Here is a 21,458-nt window from a genome sequence, read left to right on the forward strand (position 1 = left end):
GTCCAGCTACATATTGAAACAGCCATCCTGTGCAAGTTAATAATCCCAGAATTTACCACATAAACTCTTAAATTGATTTGCAATTAAAGGTCATAAAGTCAAGCAAAGTTTAACTTCGAACTTCCCGTCTCCATTGCAGAATCATGCATTTCAGGACCTGCGGCCTTGCTCATGAAAAGACTGGTGAATTTTCCTTTTCCTGCTCTCCAAATAATCAGACACACAGACACCTAATTTAGCTGGTTGCATCACTGTTTACATTCTAAGTCCTTGAGAGAACACTTTGTCATAACCGACACCTTCCTAATGGGAGATGATTTGTCTGAGGATCTTGGACTTCCCGTAGAGAAAGAGCCCACCAGAATTCCTTCCGTAGTTATCTGCAGTTCTCCCAAAGCAGAGGCTCCAAGGAGAGTTCAGTATTCTAGCAACAAAGTTTAAGAACAGTTCCTTATTAATGGGGAAGAGAAATCCTACTATGTAGCTTTTCTAATGTAACAAAAAAGCTGTGCCTGTTACATCCCTGAGAGGATGACCATGATGCAGACTTATTTCCACACAGATAGACTCACAACAGGTAAAAAACAGCCCTGTCTGTTCCTGAAATTCCATCATGACCCTCTTGGATCTGGCTCAGACTTCTCCAGATGTATGTCTATCCTCCTCAGTGCAAACCTCAGCTCTAAGAATACTTCTCTGTCCTTTGCCCAAAACCCATGATTCCGCTTCACAGGCTTCATCCTCTCCCTGACACCCCGCCTCTTGTTCTCTCCCTCTGAGCCCTCTTGCTCTCTTCCTCTGGGAAGCCCACCCTGACCATCACAGGCTCCCTGTGGACCATCAGAGCACTGCTTGTCTGACCATACACTCATTACAGTGTACACTCTAATACAAAATAAAGTTCTTTACTGTCCCTACTGTTTCACAAATGTGATTCCATCAGCAGAAATAAGCTCTCTGGAAAAACGACTTGCTGGATCACATCTAAGTTCATCTGTCCAGCCTTTCCAAGGGTCTCCCAAAAGTGACTCCCATGTCCACAGGATGTAGACACGGATGCTATCCCCAGCAATTGTAGCCATGGAGACTGTCCCCAGCAACTGCAGCCCTGGGGACCCACACACATGCCTGCGTGTCCTCCAGGCAGAACTCTAAATCCAACGCTGCTGCTGCCCAAGGCTGGGAAAGAGAGTGTGGGTTGTAAGGCTGAGAACCAAAAGAACTTGAGCGTTAAGATCAAGCGAGATCAAGGTCAGTCTCATCCCTGGGCAGGAGGTCAGCTGGACCTTGGGACCCCTCTGCACCCGAGGTCTCCCCTGCATTTGAGCTCTCGTGCTGGGGTGTGCTGGCCCAGACTCAGGTCCTTATGAGTCCCTCATTTCTCACCAAAGCCGCTGTCACCTGCCTGACTCTCCTGGGGCTGACTGTGTGTTTGCTCGTCGTGAAGCTTCCTCTCCTTGTAACACCAGCTCCTGTGTGTACCCCCTTTCCTGTCATTCCTGCTGCCATCTGTGCCTGAGCCCTTGTGTGCTAAGAGCAGGCCTGGCTGGTTCTGACAGGCGGATGCACTTCCCTGTAGACAATGCCACTCGGCACAGGGCACACTCTCTAGTGCCCATCAAGGTTGACAGTGAAGTGGACAGGGCTGTCCCCCAGGGAGACTCAAGGTCTCTGGCATGTCACCCAATACAGAAGCCTGGCACGTGGAGGCCACCCTCCCAGAGGGACTGGGGCTGATGCAGGTAGAGATGAGCCCTGGGCTTGGGGGCCCATCCCTAGTCCATGGCACTCCTGGTGAATGCTTCCCTCTTATTCGTGCCCCCCTAGCCTTCCCTCCACCACCCAAGTCCCTGCCAAATCCATGTTTACGCTCCCTTTGCTCTTGTAAGAGCCTCCCCCAGCACCTATGTTACTTCAGAGCTGCTTAGCATCTCTTCACGTGAGGTCTCAGGTCCGCCTGGCCCGAGCACCACAACCCTCCCACTCTGCGCCACAGTGACACAAGTGACATGCTCCTCGGTAGGGGGGATGGGGTGCAGATGACCCTTCCCAGGGAAGATGACCTTGACTTAATCCTCACCCACAGCCCTCCCCACTGCCAGCTTATCTTGACTGACTTCAGGTCCTAGAGAGATGATGACGTCACCACAACTCCCTGGGCTCACTGCCCTCCCAACCCCCCCCCCCCCCAACATCTCCTCTGCGCAGAACAGTCCAGGTTTCTGGTTTACCCAGAAGTACCTGCTTGGTTTGCAGACAGCACGTCCTGGGTCTGGTTTAGAAAATGGGTCCCCCTGTCAGAAGCAGGGCCACCAGGAGGGAGAGCCTGGTGAGGAAGGACGTGGGGTCACATGCACTTGGGAGGGGCGAGATGGGCTGGAACCATGCAGGTCAGGGCGTGTCTCTGGGCGTCCGGGACTACCACCCACAGCGGATCCTCAGGCAGAAGTTAGAGTGGGGACGCCCTGATAGCTGCATGACCTTGACTGACCTTCAGTGCAAAGCTCCTCCCTTCCATTCTATAGGTGGGAGCATGGGGTGCAGAGAGGTGCTGCCCTGGCTCTGGGTTGCAGAGTACGAAGGTGTCTTCCTCGCAAGAGCTCAGTGTTGGGAAAGAAGAAGTTAAAGAGTGAGAAGTGCAGCAGAACAAGGAAGACTGCGGCCTGGACAGACAGGGGAGGGACCAGATAGCCCTTTCCCCATGGGGGTTCCTTCCTGGCACGGAGCAGCATGTGGGCCCGGGGAACCACATGGTCCTCAAGCACATACTCTCAGGGGTGGAGGGACCCACCCTGGACCTCAGCAGGGTCCTTACCGCTGTCCTGCAGCCCTGCCTCCTGCCTCCAGAATGAACACCACGGCGTCCACTCTTGTCATAGCCCTCCTCCTGGCTCTGTGGGCCTGTCCTCGTGAAGCCTGTCCCCGCGAGGTGGACGTCCAGTGCCTGGTGCTTCTCCTGCTGAGAATGTCCTCCCATTGTTCCCATTCACTCGAGGGTCACGCACTTGCCTGCAATTACTGATGAGCTGTACTGTTTCATGTTCCACGTGGTTTTACGGCAAACTCTCCATTTACGAGAAATCATGGCCCGAGCAGAGGAACATGTGACTTTCCCTAAGTCTGTCGCAGTGGCTCAGCCCACGGAGGGCAAGGCTGAGGAGGGCACTGGATCACAGGAGGCTCCGTTCTGTCCTGTGTGGGGGTGCGACCGGGCTAGCTGACCTCGTTTGTCCTAAATCAGCTCCGTCACCACCAGCCAGGGACCGGGATGCTTCTGATGTTCATGCTCTTGGCTGGCTTGCAGGCCACCAGGAGTGAACAGGTGACCAGTGTCGGCTTTCAGTGCACCTGCTGAGCATCGCTATGAGGATGGGGAGCCTTCCTGGGTGCAGGTATCCCCAAGAAGCTCCTCTCGCTTTCAAAAAATGGAAGCAGCTCTGATTCTGTCACAGAAATGGTGAGGGGCAGGGCATTTCTCATGTGGAAGGAGGTGGCAGGTGGCCCTTCATCCGCCACCATCCGCCTGCCCGCCAGGAGCTGTGCGTGGAGCCTCTGAGACCCCGTCTCCCCTCTGCTCCTTCCCTCCCGCAATGACTTCCCGTCCTTCTTAAGTGACACTGTTCAAGAGAAATCCAGGTCTGCCAATGGGCTTCAAGGACAAAAACAAAACATTGTAACAGAAATGTAAGGAGCGGCAAACTCGGGCCCCAGAATCACCTTTGGTAGCTGAGACACCCACTCCTTTGTTTTCCAAACAGTGCAGACTGGTCTGTTAGTTTTAATTAAGTCTGATCTCACTATTATTGCCTGATCGAGGGAGGGCTTGCTGTATTAGGAGGGTGACCTGTTTTATTTTCGTGTTTGGACATTTCCTCGCTGATAGCTCCCGCCTTCTGCCTCCTCTGGAAGATGGTCCCACGTCGCAGGAGCTATTTTTGAGGAAACACACTGCATAGAACAGCCTTGTGGTCACTGCTTTTGGAAACTGCATGATTGAAAATCGAGGATTTGTAGAGAAAAACACTACAAGTGCAAGCCTCCTGGAAAAGCATTCCAACTCCGAGTGGAGAGGTGCCTTGCAAATGCCATGGAGCTTGTCCAGCCAGGCTGTTGGCTCTGAGGTTGGTCGCTGAAGCCTGACTGCAGGGACACAGGCATTGGAAATGCTGGGGACACACAGGTCCATTACTGGCATCGTGGCCAAGCCTGCGAGTTTCCCCCAGAAGCAGGGCACTGGACATCCACTGGGCACTGAGTCAGCACTGACTTCCTGCACGGTGACGTCTACTTGTTTCTGGGATCCTGGGCACAGCACGCCCTCACCCTCTGGAGCCTGGCTTTGATTTGATGAAACACACACACACGCAGAACCACACTGGTCCTGAAACACTTCCAGAGAATTCCACCCACGGACACTGTGCCATCGGCTATCTCTGCAAAGGCAACACTAGGATGGCCCCCACATTGGTCAGTTATGGTGAAAGGACGTGTCCCCCCCCATGGCATTCTAGGGGTGCCTTTCCGTTTCTTAAGGGTAGATTTGCTTATTGGATATTTGCAGAAGAAATTATTTTGAACGTTTAAATCAGTGGTTCTCAATCTGTGGGTTGCGACCCCTGTGGGGGTCGAAGGACCATAACACAGCGGTTGCCTAAAGCCATCGGAAATACATATTTTATTTAAAAATGTATTGTATAATAAATATGTATTTTCCAATGGCTTTAGGCGACCCCTGTGTTTTGGTCATTAGACCCCTGCTAGGGATGCGACCTACAGGTTGAGAGCCACTGGTTTAAATGAAAAGCAAAGAAAAGCCATCCTGAGATCCATCACTGATGAAGGAAGGGGCCATTTCAGAACTCCCGATGGGGCCACGCCAACCTCAGGAAAAGCCATCACTTTCCACCTAAGTTCCAGAACATCCTGCCCTCTCGCCATTCCCCTGACTAGTACAAAGACTTTTCACCTAGATAAAGAAGGGGCCCCTGAACCCAGAGCCCAGGAGAAGAACCAACTTGTGCCATGTTCTGCTGCAGGAGCCCAGCTGTCCTCACCCAGAAGTGAGGAGTCCAGGCGTCTCTGGGCTCACTGGGCCTGAGTCCAGGAGCCCCTAGTCAGCAGCACCCCCCCCCCCTACACCATCACGCAGTTAGTAACCACTCCCTGGCAGGATGTGCATGTGGCGACTGTTTATGTGTGGCCCTGGCACCCAAATGCATGCCTTGCTTAGCCTGGATCCAAAGGCCTCCATGTCATAAGGAGACCTGCTGGTTACCATGAAATGAGCCATCGAAAGAGAAGTGTGAACATCCCACGGGAGCCTGAGCCCTGTAGGGCAGGGAGTTGAGCTGGCGGAACAGAACAGGACACTGGCTGCAGCCAGGTGATCAAAGTCTCAGGGACGTGGATGCAACATTCGAAGAGAGAATGTTGAAGGAAGGGGAAGCAGAATGCCTAACAGCTTGGCTCTGCACAGTTCCCAACCAGCTGCCATAGAAACGGGAGACCACGTGCATATGCGTGACATACACGGCATGCCAGACATCACCCTTCTTCAGTGCCCGTATGACCCCCTCAGTGAGCATGTGTGCACACACACGCATAGCTGACCCTCTAACAACATGGGTTTGAGTTACACAGACATTTTTCAATAAACAAGGTCAATGTATTTTTTCCTCCTTATGATTTTCTTAGTGACATTTTCTCTTCTCTAGCTTACTTTGTTGCGAGACTACAGTGTGTGGTACATATAACACAAAACGTGTCAATCAGCTGTGTTGTTAGTGAGGTTGCGGTCAACGGTTGGCTACTAGGGGTTGAGGTTTTTGTGAGTCAAAAGTAAAACATCAATTTTAATCTGCATGGGGGTTGTTCAAGGACCAACTGTATATATTATATATACAAAAAATATAACATCTATTTAGGGAGAAAAGAATGAAAGTAAAGAAATTGACTTTTAGATAATGAAGTACAAATTTATAAATTTAATCCAAATATATTATATTTTATATGTTTGTAAGAAAAAAGAACATTTACTGAACAATGGAGAAAAGTTTGGTGGCAATTACAAAGTGACCTTTAAAAACAGACCTCACTTATTCTAAAAGTTAATATATCTAATACTTTCAAGTTTGAACAAATTAGACTTTGATAGATTATCTGGTGACATCTTGACATCTTGTTAAGTGTCAAAAGTATGAGTCTATCAAGAAAGATTTGATTTTCCAATACATAAAGCAAACAAAATAGAACACTTTCACACGCAAACTAAGAAAGCTTTATAATGTTGAACCTGCCTCTAGGTAGTTCTATTTTTAGGAAGAAAAGAAAAATGTTATAACATGTTAGCACTAGAATCTAACAATGTAAGATACAGTTGACCCTTGAACCACTCAAGGGTTAGGAATGCTGACCTCCCCCCACCTTGCCTCTGTGCCGTCAAAAATCCACGTGTAACTTCTGATCCCCTAAACTTAACTATAGTTGTCTCTCTCAGTGTCTGTGGGGGCTGGTTCCCCACACTGATAACCATAGATGCTCAAGTCCCTTGTACAAAACAGGCCAGCACAAGGCACTCAGTCAATCCTCTGCATCCTGGGGTTCCCAGCCTTGAATCAAAGATACACTTTTCCACCCATGGTGGGTTGACCCTGCAGATTTGAGAGTTGGGGATATGGAGGGCTGTTTATTAACTAAAAAAAAAATCCACGTTTAGGTGGACACGCACAGTCCAAGGACCAGCTGTACCCACTTCTTTGAGACATATTTAAGGTAAGTGCACGGGTTCCTCAGGAACCCTACGGCCCAAAGCATGGTCACGACTATGCAGGTTTTGCATGGACGGTCCTGACCTCAGGGAACGAATGCTAGAGGATGTGCATCCTAAGAGTGATGACAACTGATGCCTTTTAAAGGGTGAACACGAGGCCCCCCCGACCTGTCTGCCATGGTGCTGCCACTATGCTGCTTATGAGGACACGTGGGTCCCCCACCTTGAATCTCCAGGAAGAAGGGATCATCCACACAGAGGTCATGGTGCCTCCACCAGAACCAGCTCTGAGTCCCCCACCCCAGTTCTCTCTCAGGAACTCATGCCCCCCCTCCCCAAGAAGGACACTTGGCTCTTTCCTATAAAGAGTCCTCAGTCATTTCTGGGCACTCACTTGTGACCTAACTCATACAGTCATCTTTTTCTCTTTCAGAAACTTTGTAAAATGAATTGAGTGATTCCATCACATCCCCACGAAATAAAGTGGAATATTAAACTGTTCAATTTTCCCCGCGACCCAGCGATGAGAGTGATCGCAAGGTCTGGCCATAACCTCATTCATGATACAGAATTAGCAGAGTGTGAAAGTTCAGTGACTTAAAAATAAATAAAGCATTGAAGCAATAAGATACAATTCCCTAAAATGATGGTTTTAGGTTTGCAATATTAAAAACAACAAAAAAACTTCTCAGAAGCATTTTTATACTTGACGGGGATCTCCGTTGCAGCTTTAGAAACCCTGCAGGAGAAACCCTATGGGAGATACGGATTCCTAATGAATACCTGCTTTATCTACAAATGTAAACATCCTCCTGAAACTACAGCCAACCCCTGAACAACGCAGTCTGAACTGCGCAGATCCACGTACACGTGGTTTTATACAGTTGGCCCACCATATCCCTGGGTTTCAAATCATGGATTCAGCCAGTTGCAATGGAAAACAGCATTTCTGATTTGAGTTGGGGTCTGCGTATGTGGAGGGCCAATTGTATGCATTGTTCTAGACTATTTTATACCAGGGATTTGAGCACCTGTAGGTATTGGTATGGGGGACAGGGGCTGGAACCAATCCTCCATGGACACTGAGGGACAACTGAAGTTTTAGGGGAGTCAAAAGTGATGCATGAATTTTTTACTGTGCTGGGTCGGCACTCAAACCCTGAGTTGTTCAAGGGTTGACTGTTCTTTTTTTTTTTTTTTGTATTTTTCTGAAGCTAGAAACGAGGAGAGACAGTCAGACAGACTCCCGCATGCGCCCGACCGGGAACCACATGGCACGCCCACCAGGGGCGATGCTCTGCCCACCAGGGGGCGATGCTCTGCCCCTCTGGGGGGCCGCTCTGCCGTGACCAGAGCCACTCTAGCGCCTGGGGCAGAGGCCAAGGAGCCCTCCACAGTGCCCGGGCCATCTTTGCTCCAATGGAGCCTCAACTGTGGGAGGGGAAGAGAGAGACAGAGAGGAAGGAGAGGGGGAGGGGTGGAGAAGCAGATGGGCGCTTCTCCTGTGTGCCCTGGCCGGGAATCAAACCTGGGACTTCTGCACGCCAGGCCAACGCTCTACCACTGAGCCAACCGGCCAGGGCCAACTGTTCTTAATACATGACTCAGCTATTGTGAGTCCTTAATACATGACTCAGCTAGATACAGAGTTAAAAATTATAAGATCCCAACCCCCATTCTCTGATCCTGCTCTGCTAAAAAAAAGAAAAAAAGAAAAAAAAAGAATCAAAACAGCACAACAGCTCAACACCTGCTTTTTCTCCCCAGGAAACAGTCCACTTTGATGGGACAACCGAAGTGGTTCCTTGAAGGGCGTTCATTTGTGGTGATTTCAAAACAAAGGCTACTGGGAAAATCTCTACACTAATTTCATTTCTAAATTTTCCTATATCACATTTTTAAAAGACAAGTTTTTTTCTTCTTTTTATTAATCTGGGTTGAGGAAAAGCACACATTTCATTTATTGTCCAGATTACAGATTCTTATTAAACAAACCAGAGCTCATTATAAAATCAATATCAACTTAACCGCCATGCCCCCAGGAGAGACAGCATAAAGGTCACTCCAAGAAATTCAAACAATTTTCCTGCCAGAAGGACATGATTTTAATTATAGATACTATTAATTAGAGCTGTCACCAAGATGATTTTTTTGTTAATTACCCCAAATTCATGTCTAAGTACGCATTTTCTACCTGTATTTTTGTCAAAATTAGCCATTTCTGCATGTGAGTCCAAGCTCCCCATTCTATCAATATTTTACATTTGAATTTCAAAGTGTATCAAAGGAGACCATGCGTTCTAAAAGCTGCCCCTTGTCTCTCTCTCTCACACGCAGGAGCGGGCGTGATAATTTATTTATGCCCTGGCATAGACATGGTCCAGAGGACCCAGCATCCTCCGATGACGATCTCACTCAATAGAATTTCTGGATAAATTCTTAGTAGTTTATGTGGCATTTTTTTTTCCTGGGCTGCTTCTTCAAACATGATTTTTCTTCTGCTTTAAAGCAAAGCTACACGCGGCGACTTTAATGCCATCTCCCACACGTTTGAAGTTGCCATTTCTTCATGAGAAAAAGATTGCGGTGACCAGGTTTGTGACCCCCTCCAGAAAAACAGAGGTTTTCTCCATTCAAAGAATTTTGAAATGGGGAATAAAAAACTACTATCTCCTGGTGTCTGTTAAGCAGAGCGATCTTATAAATTTATCCTGCTCCTTATTGGGACGGGTCAGGGCATCCTGGAGGGGCTCACAGAGGGTACCTGGGACAGTTGGGAGTGTTTCCTAGGAAGTGCCCTCTCCCCATGTAACGCTGATGATAGAATAGTATTAATTAACTTGTATAGGGTTATAAAATACGTTGTTTATCATGTGATTAGAGAAAACACACAGGCTAATCCAATGAAAGAAACTCTTTGACGAGCATATGTTGACTAGACTTTTAAAATGACAAGTTTTTTTTATTTTCCCCAGTGGGGATGATACTTAGCGTAGAATGCTATTTTATGTTAAAAGAAATCAGATGCCCTCACTTGTGTGTTCTCTGGGCTTGTGCTGCTCCTCACACAGAAGGCTCAGTCCATCATGGGGCATGATTAAATGGACGCGGATGCCACGCAGCCTCCAGAACGTCTGAGGGCTTCTTTATGTCCAGTTTGGTCTCCACCTGCTCTCCTCACACCCTCCCTGTGTGGGTCATGTTTCTGTATCACCAGGACACAGCTGCACCACTGTTCCCATGGAGACGGCTTCCGTTTACTTTCCATTTTCAGCATTAGATTCCACTTTATCCAAATAAGAGTGTAGGGTGCTCATGGATCAGGTCAAGGGTCTTTTCACGTAAGACATCCAGGAAGTTGGTGATTTAAGGAACCTCTTCAAACAGCCACACAACCAACATATCTCGCGACCCTGGCATTTTTCACTGATAGCTACCAAACAAGGAAGGCTAGCTGACAGTCAGAGCTCGGGCACTGCACCTTCTCCACATCTCTAATGAGCAACCCACTTTCACTGCCAACACAGACTCCGTGAGCAGCCTGGACCACACAGAGAGGAGAGGACACCTGGCCAGCCGAGGCTGCGAGGCATTTACATGAATACGAGTGAGACGTTTCCAACGTCTCAGAACGTTGGGCTCAGAAAGGGACCCACCCTAGGAAGAATGAAAACTGCTGGGGATGAGGGAGGGGCAGAGACCAGTTCAATAATCTGGCTGTCCAACCACTGAAGGGAAATAGCACGTAACAGAAAAGCCTCTTTTTACCTGGTAGGCTGCCGTGGCATCCGAGCCCAGGTCGCCCCCTAGGCCAGAGAGCTTCTCCTTGAGCCGGTGGCGAGGGTTGTGACGCAGGCAGTAGATGACGCCAGAAGCCAGGAGGATCCCCAGGATGGCCGCGATGGACAGCAGGGTGAGCACCATGAACTTGGTGGAGTCCTCCTGCTCTGCTGGATGAGGCAGAAGCTTGAGTTTGCTTTTCTGTGGAACAGAAAAGAGGGGCTTGTTAGAACCTAACCAACCAGGAGCTGCTAAACACCACCCTTTCCAAAGGCAAATTAAAATGCAAAGCTCAACACAAGATAACAGTGTGTTGGCATCAAAACACCCGCAGGGCGTCAGAACAGCCTTTCAAACCAGCCTGGAGTTACTTCAAAGAGGCACACCACAGGTTGCAATGTTTTCCAGAGGAAAGTTGGAGGCATTGCTTTTTTCCCCCTTAACGGTGGTCATTTTCCAATTAACAACACATCATATTTGATGACTTAGGTAATACCAGGGGTCCATCCCTTTTTTTAAATAGGCAAGAGGGGACTACAGCTCACATCTTGGGGGTGGGAGGTCCAGACAGGGTGCCCAGAGCCCGCTTGGGGAAAGGACCACAGAAATCAGGAAGGTCAGCGGGGCCTGGTCTTAACGTTCATGGGAATATTCTGGGCATCATGCCTGAAGCTGCAGCTGGGACGCACGGGTTGGCTGGCCTTCCCAGGCATCCTCATTGGTGTCACCCTACAGACTCGGGCCTTCCACAAAGCGTCCGTGGGCTCAGACCCCGCACCGAGCACCTCGGCACTTTTCCTTGAAGAGCCTATATAGGGCACTGGAAACACAGTCGTCCTGGAGCCGCGTGAGAAGAAAGGAGCAGGCCATTCAACTCTCATTATTTTCTGGGATGGGGTAGGGGGTCCTTTCAGAGACTTTACTGATCTCCACGCGCAAAACAGGGCCTGGCGCGCGCCCTCATTAGCTGTGTCCTGAGGCACATTAGCGACAATTAAAAGCGCCACAGGAAAGACAGAGAGGATGCCGCGCTGCCTGGCCACCGGGATGCCTGGCTCACGCCCTATCCCGGTGGCTACATGATGACAATTAGCGACCGCCTAATTCTGCGTGGTAACAAAATGGATTTTTTCCCCCAGGAAAGCCTGGCCGGAAAAAATTATCCTAGTCATTATCCTTTCCCTATTAGTAATTTTCTGCTCCGCATTCGGTCTCCAACTCTTCATTTCCCCCGTCTTCGAGTGTACACAGGGCCTCTGATGTCAGGACGGGCCATTTTATCTTGTAATCATAAAGGCCACCAAAGCAATTATCGCCGGTCTTGACTGGAAAAGCTGGTCATTAATTAGCCTCCTTTTGCCTTTGCTGCGCGGATTAGCCGGTGCCGGGACTGAGTTAATGGAAACGCGGGTTAAATGAGAAAAGACGCCGGATTTTTTTGCCTGGATGCACGGCTGGGAGGACCAGGAGGTTCCTGACGGCGGGAGGCGGGCGGGGGCGGGGAGAGGGGCGGGCGGGGTGGGGGAGGAAGAGGAGGTGGAGGAGGCGAGCAGGACTCGGAGGGGCGGGAGCGCGCGGCGTGCTGAGCGGCCGGGCCTCTGTAGCTAGTCCCCGGCTGTCGCCTCGGCGTGGAAGGAGCTTGCGAGACCCCTCCCCATTCCCGCCCCTCCCTCTCAGCCAAACAGCCGCTTCCAGAAAAAAGTCATTTGGGGACCCACCCCAAAGGTAGCCGGCGCTCCCGCCCCCCGCCGCCTCCGATCCCTCCTCGACCGGTTCCCACCCCACGAAGGGCGCAGCCAAAACCACACGAACTCAACCGGACGCAGCGAGACCTCCCTGTCGCGCTCCGCGTGGCGCTTGAGGTCGCGCCCTTCGAGTGGCGGTGGGCTCAAGGGGAGCCCCCTTGTTTTTCCCTGGCCGGACAGCTCATAAGGGCCGCAGTGCGTGGAGTAGGGAGTTGCCCGGCCTCGGCCCCAGCCAGGGACGCTCCCCGAGGGCACCTTCGAGGCTCCAGGCCGCGCGGGGATGAGGACTGGGAACCTGGGTTGCCTGCCTCCGCCTCGGGAGGGAGGCCCCAATGACACCTGGGTGGGGGCGGTCTCCAGGATCACGGCCTGCTCCTCCACGCCGTTGGAGCCCCCCTCAGAGAACCACGGAGCCGCGGCAGACGGAACCCAGCGACAACAATGGAGGCGGCATAGCCGACGGAGGGGCACCCGCTGCTCCCCGCACGGTCTCGCCCGTGAGGCCGGCACTTCACCCTATTCTGTCCCTGCAGAGGCGACTGGAGGTCCCCACGCTCCCACCCTGGGGTCCCCACCAGGTGTCGGGAGGACCCCGCACGCCCACGTGGCTGGCTGCGCCTGGGAATGGGACCTCCCGAAACTTCCGGCCCAGTGACGTGAGGCACACAGGTGCTCGGTGACCAGCCTGGCTCCGAGGGGAGATGCAGTGTCGGGTGTATGGTTGACACATCACCGCGCACCCGACCGATGGTCGCGAGCGCGCGTGGGCGACAAAGGCTGGGAGCCCAGCCGCATCCAGGGCTGTGGGATCCGGGCGGCCACCTGCTCACCGTGTAAGGGGCACAGATGCGGTCCTGTTGTCACTCGGTTCTAGGTGAGAGGTCATGAGCACGCACGAGCCACACGGAGGAAATACCCAAGGCTGGGCGCGCACCCGAGGCCGTGCGGAAGCTCTTTTCCCGGAGGCAGGGCGGCTGGTCATTGTCGAGGGAAACCGACGGTCACCGTGACCCGCAATGCACTCGACCCACGCGGGGAACTGAACGGAGCCTGCCTGGCTGGCCCTCACCTGAGCGCTTGGAATTTACTCAAAGGTCAAAGAAAAATGTCAAGAAGAGTGACTGCCCAGAGCTAAGGCCCCCTGCCCTGGACTCTTCCCCTCCTCCCAGCTGCCCAGTCCCTGCTGGGTCCAAGCTGCTCTCAGAGGAGGGAGGGCAGGGACCCTGTACCCACTAAGTCTCATTTTCAGTGTTCTCCCCAGCCTGACAGGCTGGGTGGAAGCCTCTCTAGGTTGACCTCTGGCAGCCGGTGGAGGAGATTGGGTTGGTTAGGCTAGAGACTGCAGACACTGCAATTTTTATGGAGTAAGGTGGTCTAGGCACTGGGGACAGTTGGCGATGATGGGCGACCCTGGGGTGAAGGACAGGAGGGATCCACCCATGAGAGGAAGGCCAACATTGGACAGAGAGACCCACCAGTCTGACCTGGAGGAGGCAGAATCCTAGGCCTCAGCTGGGAATTCTCTGTGGCACTGGGTGGCCCACCAACACCTCATCCCTGGGGCTCCCCCCCACCTGGTGGGTTCCAATGTCCTACCTAGTGCTGCACTGAGGGTCAGGAGGAAGTGCTTCTGGTTGTAAGTCAGGTCTTAAGAATTCCAGAAGGAACAAAAGTTCACAGAAATTCTTTTTTTAAAAAAATTGAAGAGAGTGAACTCCCCTCCTTAGCATAGCAACTGAATTAACCTTACAATTATTTTATTTCTTTGTGTGGAGTTAAAAAAGAAAACCCTCAAACTCCTCCTAACCAGGAGCTTGAAGAGCAAGAAATGACTGTGCTAACAGCCCCAAAGTGAGTTTGATTTACACTCCTGGGCAGGTGTGATGTAGATTACACTCCGGGCCCCTCTCCTCACAGGTCCCTGCTTCCCAATGCTGAGCAACTTGAACTACAGGTGCTTTCCTGCGATCTTGTCCTGGCACTGAGCCCTGCAGAGCACCCACGACTAATTAGAAGCATCTTGCCAGTCTTGACTTGAAATTGAAAGAAAATAATGTTTAAATATTTATGACTTTGACATTTACAGTCAGTAGTCTTTTAAAAGTGGAACACCTCCAGTACCATGGCAGCTTGATTCACTGGAAGTTTGGGGCAGGGGAGGGGTGAGGAGGAGGAAGCAATCCTGGCCCAGGGTGCCAGCATAGGGTGTCTGTGGACTCCAGGTTGGAGGAGACACAGATAAGTACTTAATGCTAAGTTTTCAGATGCAGGAAAAGTAGGATGTCTACAAGAGTCAGAAATAATTAAGTCAACTTTATATCAGATTAGATGTATCCTGAGAGTAAACTTAAGTACAATTTGCTTACTTCTTCCGCTACACATCTCCACCTGCAGCTCCTTGAATTTTGAGTATAAAGTATTGCAAAAGCTGTGATTCAAAATAAATATGACCAGAGAGACAATTTGTATAGTTGCTCTTAGAAATCAGAATCCACAGATATTGTCCTGACCTATTTAAACTACACTATTTTTGATCTGTGCTTATAAGTGTAAGTACATGAGTTCCCTTACATTATCTTCTGAGCCATGTGTGGAAAAATATCTTCAAAAAATAGTGTTACCTGTCCATGTGGTAAGTTTAAAAGAAAAGAAGAGGGATGGAAAAAGAACATTCTATACCCAAACTCCATGTGAGAACTGAGGCCGCCACACAAGTAGGAAACGGTAACAAATATTTGTTGACAGGTAGCAAAACGTGGCATTTCCTTAAGGCTGACCATGTAACCAGTTAAGAAGAGCAATTCAGTATCTAAGTAACTAACTTCAATTTTGAAACACACTTTTATCAAAAAAACCACACAGGCATTCAATTTCATTAATATTAAACTTCTAATACCATTGAATGTTCCACATGTGTCATTTCTAAGGAATCTGATGTACAAACCCAGCCTTACTTTGTGTTCCTCAGTACTTTGAAATTACTGTAACTGTAAGCCCATTTCCCCCTTAAAATTTAGAAATTAGTTTTAGCGACTGCTAATGAGTTCCTATAACAAGTCTGTTTTTGGTTTACCAGATGAACCATCTTAGAATTATTTAGCAATTTCATGCTAAACTTACTAAAACATATTTACTGAAATAAAGTCACTCTCACTTGAGAGCTGATAAAAATTGTAACAGTTACCAGTGCGTGGGGATGACCGATTTGGAAATATGGGAGAGGGTATCTTAAAATATTTTGAAAGTATTTTTAAAAGCTATTAACCGAACTATTTTTAATTTGGAATTCGCCACAGAATTCTAATAAATGAGAGAAGTCAGGCGGAAATAATCATGTATTAATTCTCTGCATTACAAAATCTTTTCAGAAGCTATTATCAGAGCAAGAGGCACTGCAGTCTGAATTCAGGGTGGGAGAAACCCTTTGTGCAACTGAAAGCTATTGTTCCTCTGCAGATGAAATTGTACTTGCTAATCTGCCATTCAAGTAGTAAAAAAAAAAAAGCTATCTAGGCAAAAGAAAAGAATCTCCAAGGAATAATTATTCTTAAGTATAAACTTTAATGAAAATAGGAGGGATACACTGTTTTAACATTGGCTATGTATTGAGTTTTTTCAGGCTTTGGCATAAAAGTAAATATACATAAGATAATAAATGGCCTGTTTCCCATCTTTAAGCACTCCTTGCACACCAGTGTTGGGAAATAAAGTGTTTTAAGATATCAGGGAAGATGTAAGATATTTATGTTTAAAGGGGGAAAGTGTCTTCGTGTTAACTAATTTTCAATAGCGCTTGATAAACGGCAGATCGTCTGGGGGAGCACAGCGCGCAACCAGCTGAGAACAGCGCGAAATGGACGGGGAGGCCCCCGGGACAAGGCCTACCCCCACCCTTCAGATTCCAGGAGGGCTTTTTTATGGCGCCCATATTCGAACTCGGCGGGTACCTGCGACGCGGCCGCTCCTGACCGTATTTTTGTCATCACATTCGGTCCCCGAGGCCTGCTGTCACACAGCATAGGCGCGCCTCCTAGACATCCCCGGGTCGTGAAGGAGGAGTTCTCCCACAACAACCAAGGCCTCCGTGGGTTGGGGTTTTCGCTTCGCATCCTCGCAGAGGCTAAGGCCAGTCCTAACGTCCCGCCTGCCTGCATCGCAAGCCGGGACCGCCGGGGCGCCTCTGTGAGCGCGGGCCCGGGAGCCCCCGGCCCCTTTTGGCCTCCATACCCTGCCCCGGCCAGGCCGCTGGCTCCCTCACCTCCCAGTCCCACCCCCGGACTTATTTCTAAAATCCCGCAAAGGTCGGAAAGGTCAGACCACGGCGCTAGGCACAAAGGATCGAGGGTGCCTGAGAGTTGCAGGTATTCATGGCACTGAGCGGTTCCGAGGCGCCCCGGCCCCCTTCCTGCGCGGACAAAGCCGCAGCCAGGCCTCCCCCGCCACAAAACGCGCCAGGGCGAGGGTCAATGTCCCATCGGCCCGCGTCCCCCCAGGTTCCCCTGAGTTGCACAGGCCCAGCCCTGCCCACCTCTGCTGCCCAGTATGGCCACCCCTTCTGGAGAGTCCAGTGGGGTGCACTTGGCTGGGTGCGTGGGAGGTTTTTCCTCCTGTGTGGATGAAACTCCCTGGTGCACACAAACCTTCACCTTCTAGCACTTTGGCTCGCATCTAAATTCAGGAAAGGTGGGCCTGGAGAAGGCTGTTCGGATACACTATGCCCTTGACTCCGGGCGGAGTAGAAACCGCTGTCTGCGGACTTAGCAGTTGGAACCCGACCAGAAGGGCGCGCAGCGGAAGCAGCTCCTGGTGAGGCACGGGACTGAAGGGCCGGAGAGGGAACAGGGTGGTCCGCTCTGCGCGGAGGACTCCTCCGTCGCCCTCTTGGTGTGCGTGTGGGGTGAGTGAGCACTGGCAACTGAGACAGAGACACCCCCCCCCCAGGCGTCCTGCGTGGAGTGCCGCCAGCTCAGCGCACTGATGACACAAAGGGCGGGAGACTTTCTGGCTCTAAAAACCAATTATACTGAGGATTCAACTGGAATTTGACTGCCTTGAGCGCAGCTTCTCTAAAACCTCGAAATAGGCCACAGTGGGAACCACACAGGTAGTTATTGAGGGAAGGAAAGAAGTCCATCCTTCAAACTGCTTCCCGCCAGAAGTTTCTCTTTTTGGCAAGCACGCGGCTGCCTCACCTGGGGGGAGGGGAGAGAGAAAGTGCCGATCTTGTTTGGGGGAGGGAAGGGGCCGCTCTGAAGCGTTTCTCCAGCAGGCTGGGGGGCTCAGAGGACTCTGCAATCTTACCGCTCCATCTGCCCCTCGAAGGCCCCTCCCTGCGCGCCCATCCAGTGTCCTCTAACTGGGACACAGAGGCGCGCTCCCGGACCCGAGTTAGGAAAGCAAACTGCACCCCAAAATGGTCTGTGAGGAAAATGCCTCCATGTTGGCTCCTCTCCATCCTGGCTGCTCCCCCTGTCCTCCCCTTCCAATTCCTCTCCATCTGCATGTCCCCTCTCTGATGGCCTGAAGTGGCCCGAGTGGGTAGCTACGTGACAAGAAAAGCGCTCCAGAGAAGTCCGAGAGGCAACGACCTCAACCTACTCTGGGCTGTCTCCTCCGGGGGGCGTTGGGGGCTCGGGCAACTGCTACCCCTCTCAGTCTTTGCGCTTAGTAAGAGCTGCTGCCAACGAAGTCACCCTGGGATGCCCACCCCAGACACGCTAGAGGAATGACCTCAGACGCAGACCTCCTCTGCCAGCCAGAGCCATTGACAGGCGACCTGCTGCGAATCAGAGTGGGCCCCTGGGCTGGGCTCACGGACGCCCAGGTTGCCCAGAGAAAACCCCTTCCCTCTACCTTCCCAGGCTCTCATTCTGCACCCCGCCACCTAGGCTTCTGGAGATGGCCTCAGTGAGTCCCTCCTGCTCCCTCCCTCCAACCCGCCCCCAGCCCAGCTCCTCTCCATTCTATACAGCCCACTCGTGCCCGCACCCAGGCAGGGCGCCCCTGGTTACCTGCAGCGGGGCCGGCGCCGGGTGCACAAGCCGGAGGAGGGTGGGGTGTGTCCCGGAACGAGCGGTCTCGGGGCGCGGTGGCCGCGGGAGGCGGCGGCGCCATCACCACGGCCAGCTCTCTTCCTGAGCTGGAGCGAGAGACAAGTGGAGCCATACTAGCTCTGACCACAAACTTCTCGGCCGGCCGGCAGAGACAAAGGTGCCGTGCGCTGAGGCTCCCGCAGCGGCGGCGGCACGCACTCCGAGCCGGAGGGCGCCGGCAGTTTTGCTGGGCTGGTAGTTGTGCGCGCTCCGCCCAGGCCGGGCCCCGGGCGAGGCACGCAGGGCTGGAGTGCCTAAGGACCAACGCAGGGCCAGGAGCGGGATGGTCCCCACAGGGCCACCGGCCGCGCGCACAGCTCCATCCAGCGCTGTCGCCGCGCCCCGCCTTATATCCGGCCCGGCGCGCACCCGGCCGGCGGCGGCGCGGCTCGCGGCCCAGCCACCGGTTGCTATAGCGATACCCCCCCCCCCACATGTTGCTGACAGCAATTGGCTAAGGGGCCGCGGCTCTCAGTACACCCTCTCCCGCCCGAGACTATGAATGGACATGGGCTGTGTCAGTCATTCGTGCAGCGCGGCAGCCGGTCCTCGCCTTTTCTTTCTTCCAGCCGTTCCCTTTCATCGTTTGAGTCTCACTTCCTACTGGGCAAGTTCAGGGTAGCACTGAGGAGAGGGAACTGGACAAGAAATGTCACTCCGTGCAGCCCTGCTGTAACCTCCACTATGGGAGCGTTGAGGTGGGGGCGTCGCAACTCTTTGCAAGAAGAGAACCCATGGCAAATCGTTCTCTAGAGTTAGGTTTTCCACTTTTGCAGTTGGGGCCTTTTGCTCCCTTTCCAAACTGAAACAGGCCAGTTACGCAGGGAAAAATCAGCTAGTAGACGCCCCCACCCTCCGCCCTGAATCCTGCTGGAGTTTTCAAGTCTCAAATTCGCGCACAAAGGGCCTGCCCGACGCGGAAACTACTGAGGACTTCGCCTCAGTTTGGTCCTGGCGAGCTGCAGGCTGCAACCCCAAACGCCGGACTGAGGAGGCGGAGAAACGGAGGAATCAAGTTGCGTCCTCACCTCCTCAGGTCAGAGGCCTGGCCCGGACCTCCGCCCCTCGGGCGGAGGAGCAAAGCGGGATACAGGCCTGCTCTCAGTCGCTCGCACCTCCCCGAGCTCCCTGAGGAGCCCCACTTGGGCCGAGGCGGCGAGTCAGTCAGGCGGTGCGCAAGGCCGAGTAGGAGTCTGGAGGGGGTGACCTGGCCAGCCGGGCCCTGCGATTGGTTTTCCGCGGCCTCTTCGCCCTGCGGTCGCGCTCCCCCATCCATTTCCCCCACACTCTCCCTCCCCAAGCCCTAGACCCCCGGACGCAGCCGCTGGTTGGGGCACCCCTGGTGCGCGGCGCCCCGGCTGAGCAGTCGAGAGTGGAGAGCTGAATCCCAACATCTGTGTGTACAATGAGCTCTCCGAAGCCCACAGCTGCAGGAACAAGAGGAAGAAAGAAAGGAGTGGGGGAGATTTTGTCATATGCAGATGACAGTCTGCGTGGAGCTCTTTAGTCTCTCCTTTTCTGGAAACCCTGGCGCCCTCCTCCCAGTTCCCCTTCCCACCCTCTTCCCATTGTTCCTGCGCTGGGGACAGCTGGAGATGGCGGCCCCTCCTAACCTGACGCCCCTCGGCCTCACACCCTGCGGCCCAGCGCGCCTGCTAGGCCCCCCAGGGCAAACCTCGCACCCCACCCCCACGCCCCCTCGCCAGCCGGACCAAGCAGAGCTTGCACACTCTGCTCCCTCCTCCCTTCCACCCACCGCTGCCCAAGACCTGCCGAAACCCGAAACCCGAGGGCCTCGCCGATGCGTGTCTCTCCTGGAAACCAAGGCCCTGAAAGCCCGGGTCCTGGGCTCAGGAGACAGGTCAACAAACGTGTGTCGAGTGCCTTCAAAGTGCTGGCCTGTGTCTAAAGTGTTCAAAGGACTTGCTTCCTCATACCGAAGACCTAGGCCGAATTATACTTTGGTATTGAAGGGGGTCAGCGCCTCTGAGTTTCAGCTCCTGGAGGCCTGATGGGCCCGAGCTCGCGGGGGTGGGGGGTGGGGAGGCCGCGGCAAAAAGCTTGCTTGTTGCTTCCCTGGGCTTTGAGAAGCGCAAGAGGAAAATCGAGTTCTGATGGAGGCCAAAGTGGGGACTCGGCTTCTCCACCGGTAGAGCACGCCGCCCCACCCACCCAGTCGGTGGGGAGAAAGGAAGGCACAGATTCTCCCTGCGTCCTGCCAAGACTGAGCCTACTGACCCCCCCTTCAAACACACAGCCCTTCCCTCTGCCTGCTGGCTGGGACTCCCCAGAGCGTCCCGTCCCCGAGTTCGGGCCGCCCTCTGAGAGATCTTCTTCAGTAAAGACCAGAGTGGCAGCAGTGGTTCTTGTCCCTCCTTGCCGCCCTCCTCGGGCCCTGGAGTACCATGGGCGGGGAAAGAGGAGAGGAGGGGTAGTTGGCGCGGGCAGGGGGTGCAGAAGGGGAGGGGCGATGCCCGGGAGTCCCTGCGGAGCTAAGACGGAGAACTACAGAAAGAGGAGGCAGGGAGGGAGGCCTGGAGGAGGGGACCTGCAGCCCTTAGCCTCACTGCGAACCGGCTTCTCCATAGCAACGGCCTGCGCGTGCCTGTGTGTGTGTGTGTGTGTGTGTGTGTGTGTGCGCGCGCGCGCGTGCGGTGAGAGATTCCTGCGCCTCCTGAGCGCTGGGTGGAGGTGGGGAGTTGCAGACTCTAGGAGTGGAGAATAGAGAAGTCCCCTACAGGACTTGAGGGCCAGCCTCTGAGATGCTGGGGACGCCGGAGGGGTTCTGGGGCGCGGTGCCGACACGGGGTGGGGGTTGAGGGCGCGCCCTGGTCCCGCGCTTGGCCCTAGGCGCACCAAGGCAACCGGGCACTCACCACTGGGGCCCACCTGCAGCGTCACTGGATCCTGGGACATTAGGAGAGGAGCGCGCGCGGGGGATGGGGAGGGGGGTATGTCTTCACCATGACCCAGCGCGGGGAGCAGGAGCGGCAGGGAGGACTCGGGTCTGGCAGCCACTGCAGCCAAGCCTTCATCCCAGGCCCGCCCGAACGCCCGCGCCAGACGCACCTG

At 53.0% G+C, this 21,458-nt stretch overlaps 1 protein-coding gene across 2 annotated transcripts in view; it reads right to left on the reverse strand.

Moving 5' to 3' along the window:
- Positions 1-21,458, reverse strand: part of PTPRN2 (protein tyrosine phosphatase receptor type N2) — a 477,946-nt gene that overhangs the window by 69,891 nt on the left and 386,597 nt on the right. For both annotated transcript variants that reach the window (XM_066385718.1, XM_066385717.1), the window contains exon 13: positions 10,538-10,750. In XM_066385718.1, the coding sequence (XP_066241815.1) occupies positions 10,538-10,750 (213 nt within the window). The remainder of the gene's footprint in view (positions 1-10,537; positions 10,751-21,458) is intronic.

This window comes from Saccopteryx leptura, chromosome 5 (genome assembly GCF_036850995.1).
Source record: "Saccopteryx leptura isolate mSacLep1 chromosome 5, mSacLep1_pri_phased_curated, whole genome shotgun sequence".
Classification (NCBI taxonomy): domain Eukaryota; kingdom Metazoa; phylum Chordata; class Mammalia; order Chiroptera; family Emballonuridae; genus Saccopteryx; species Saccopteryx leptura.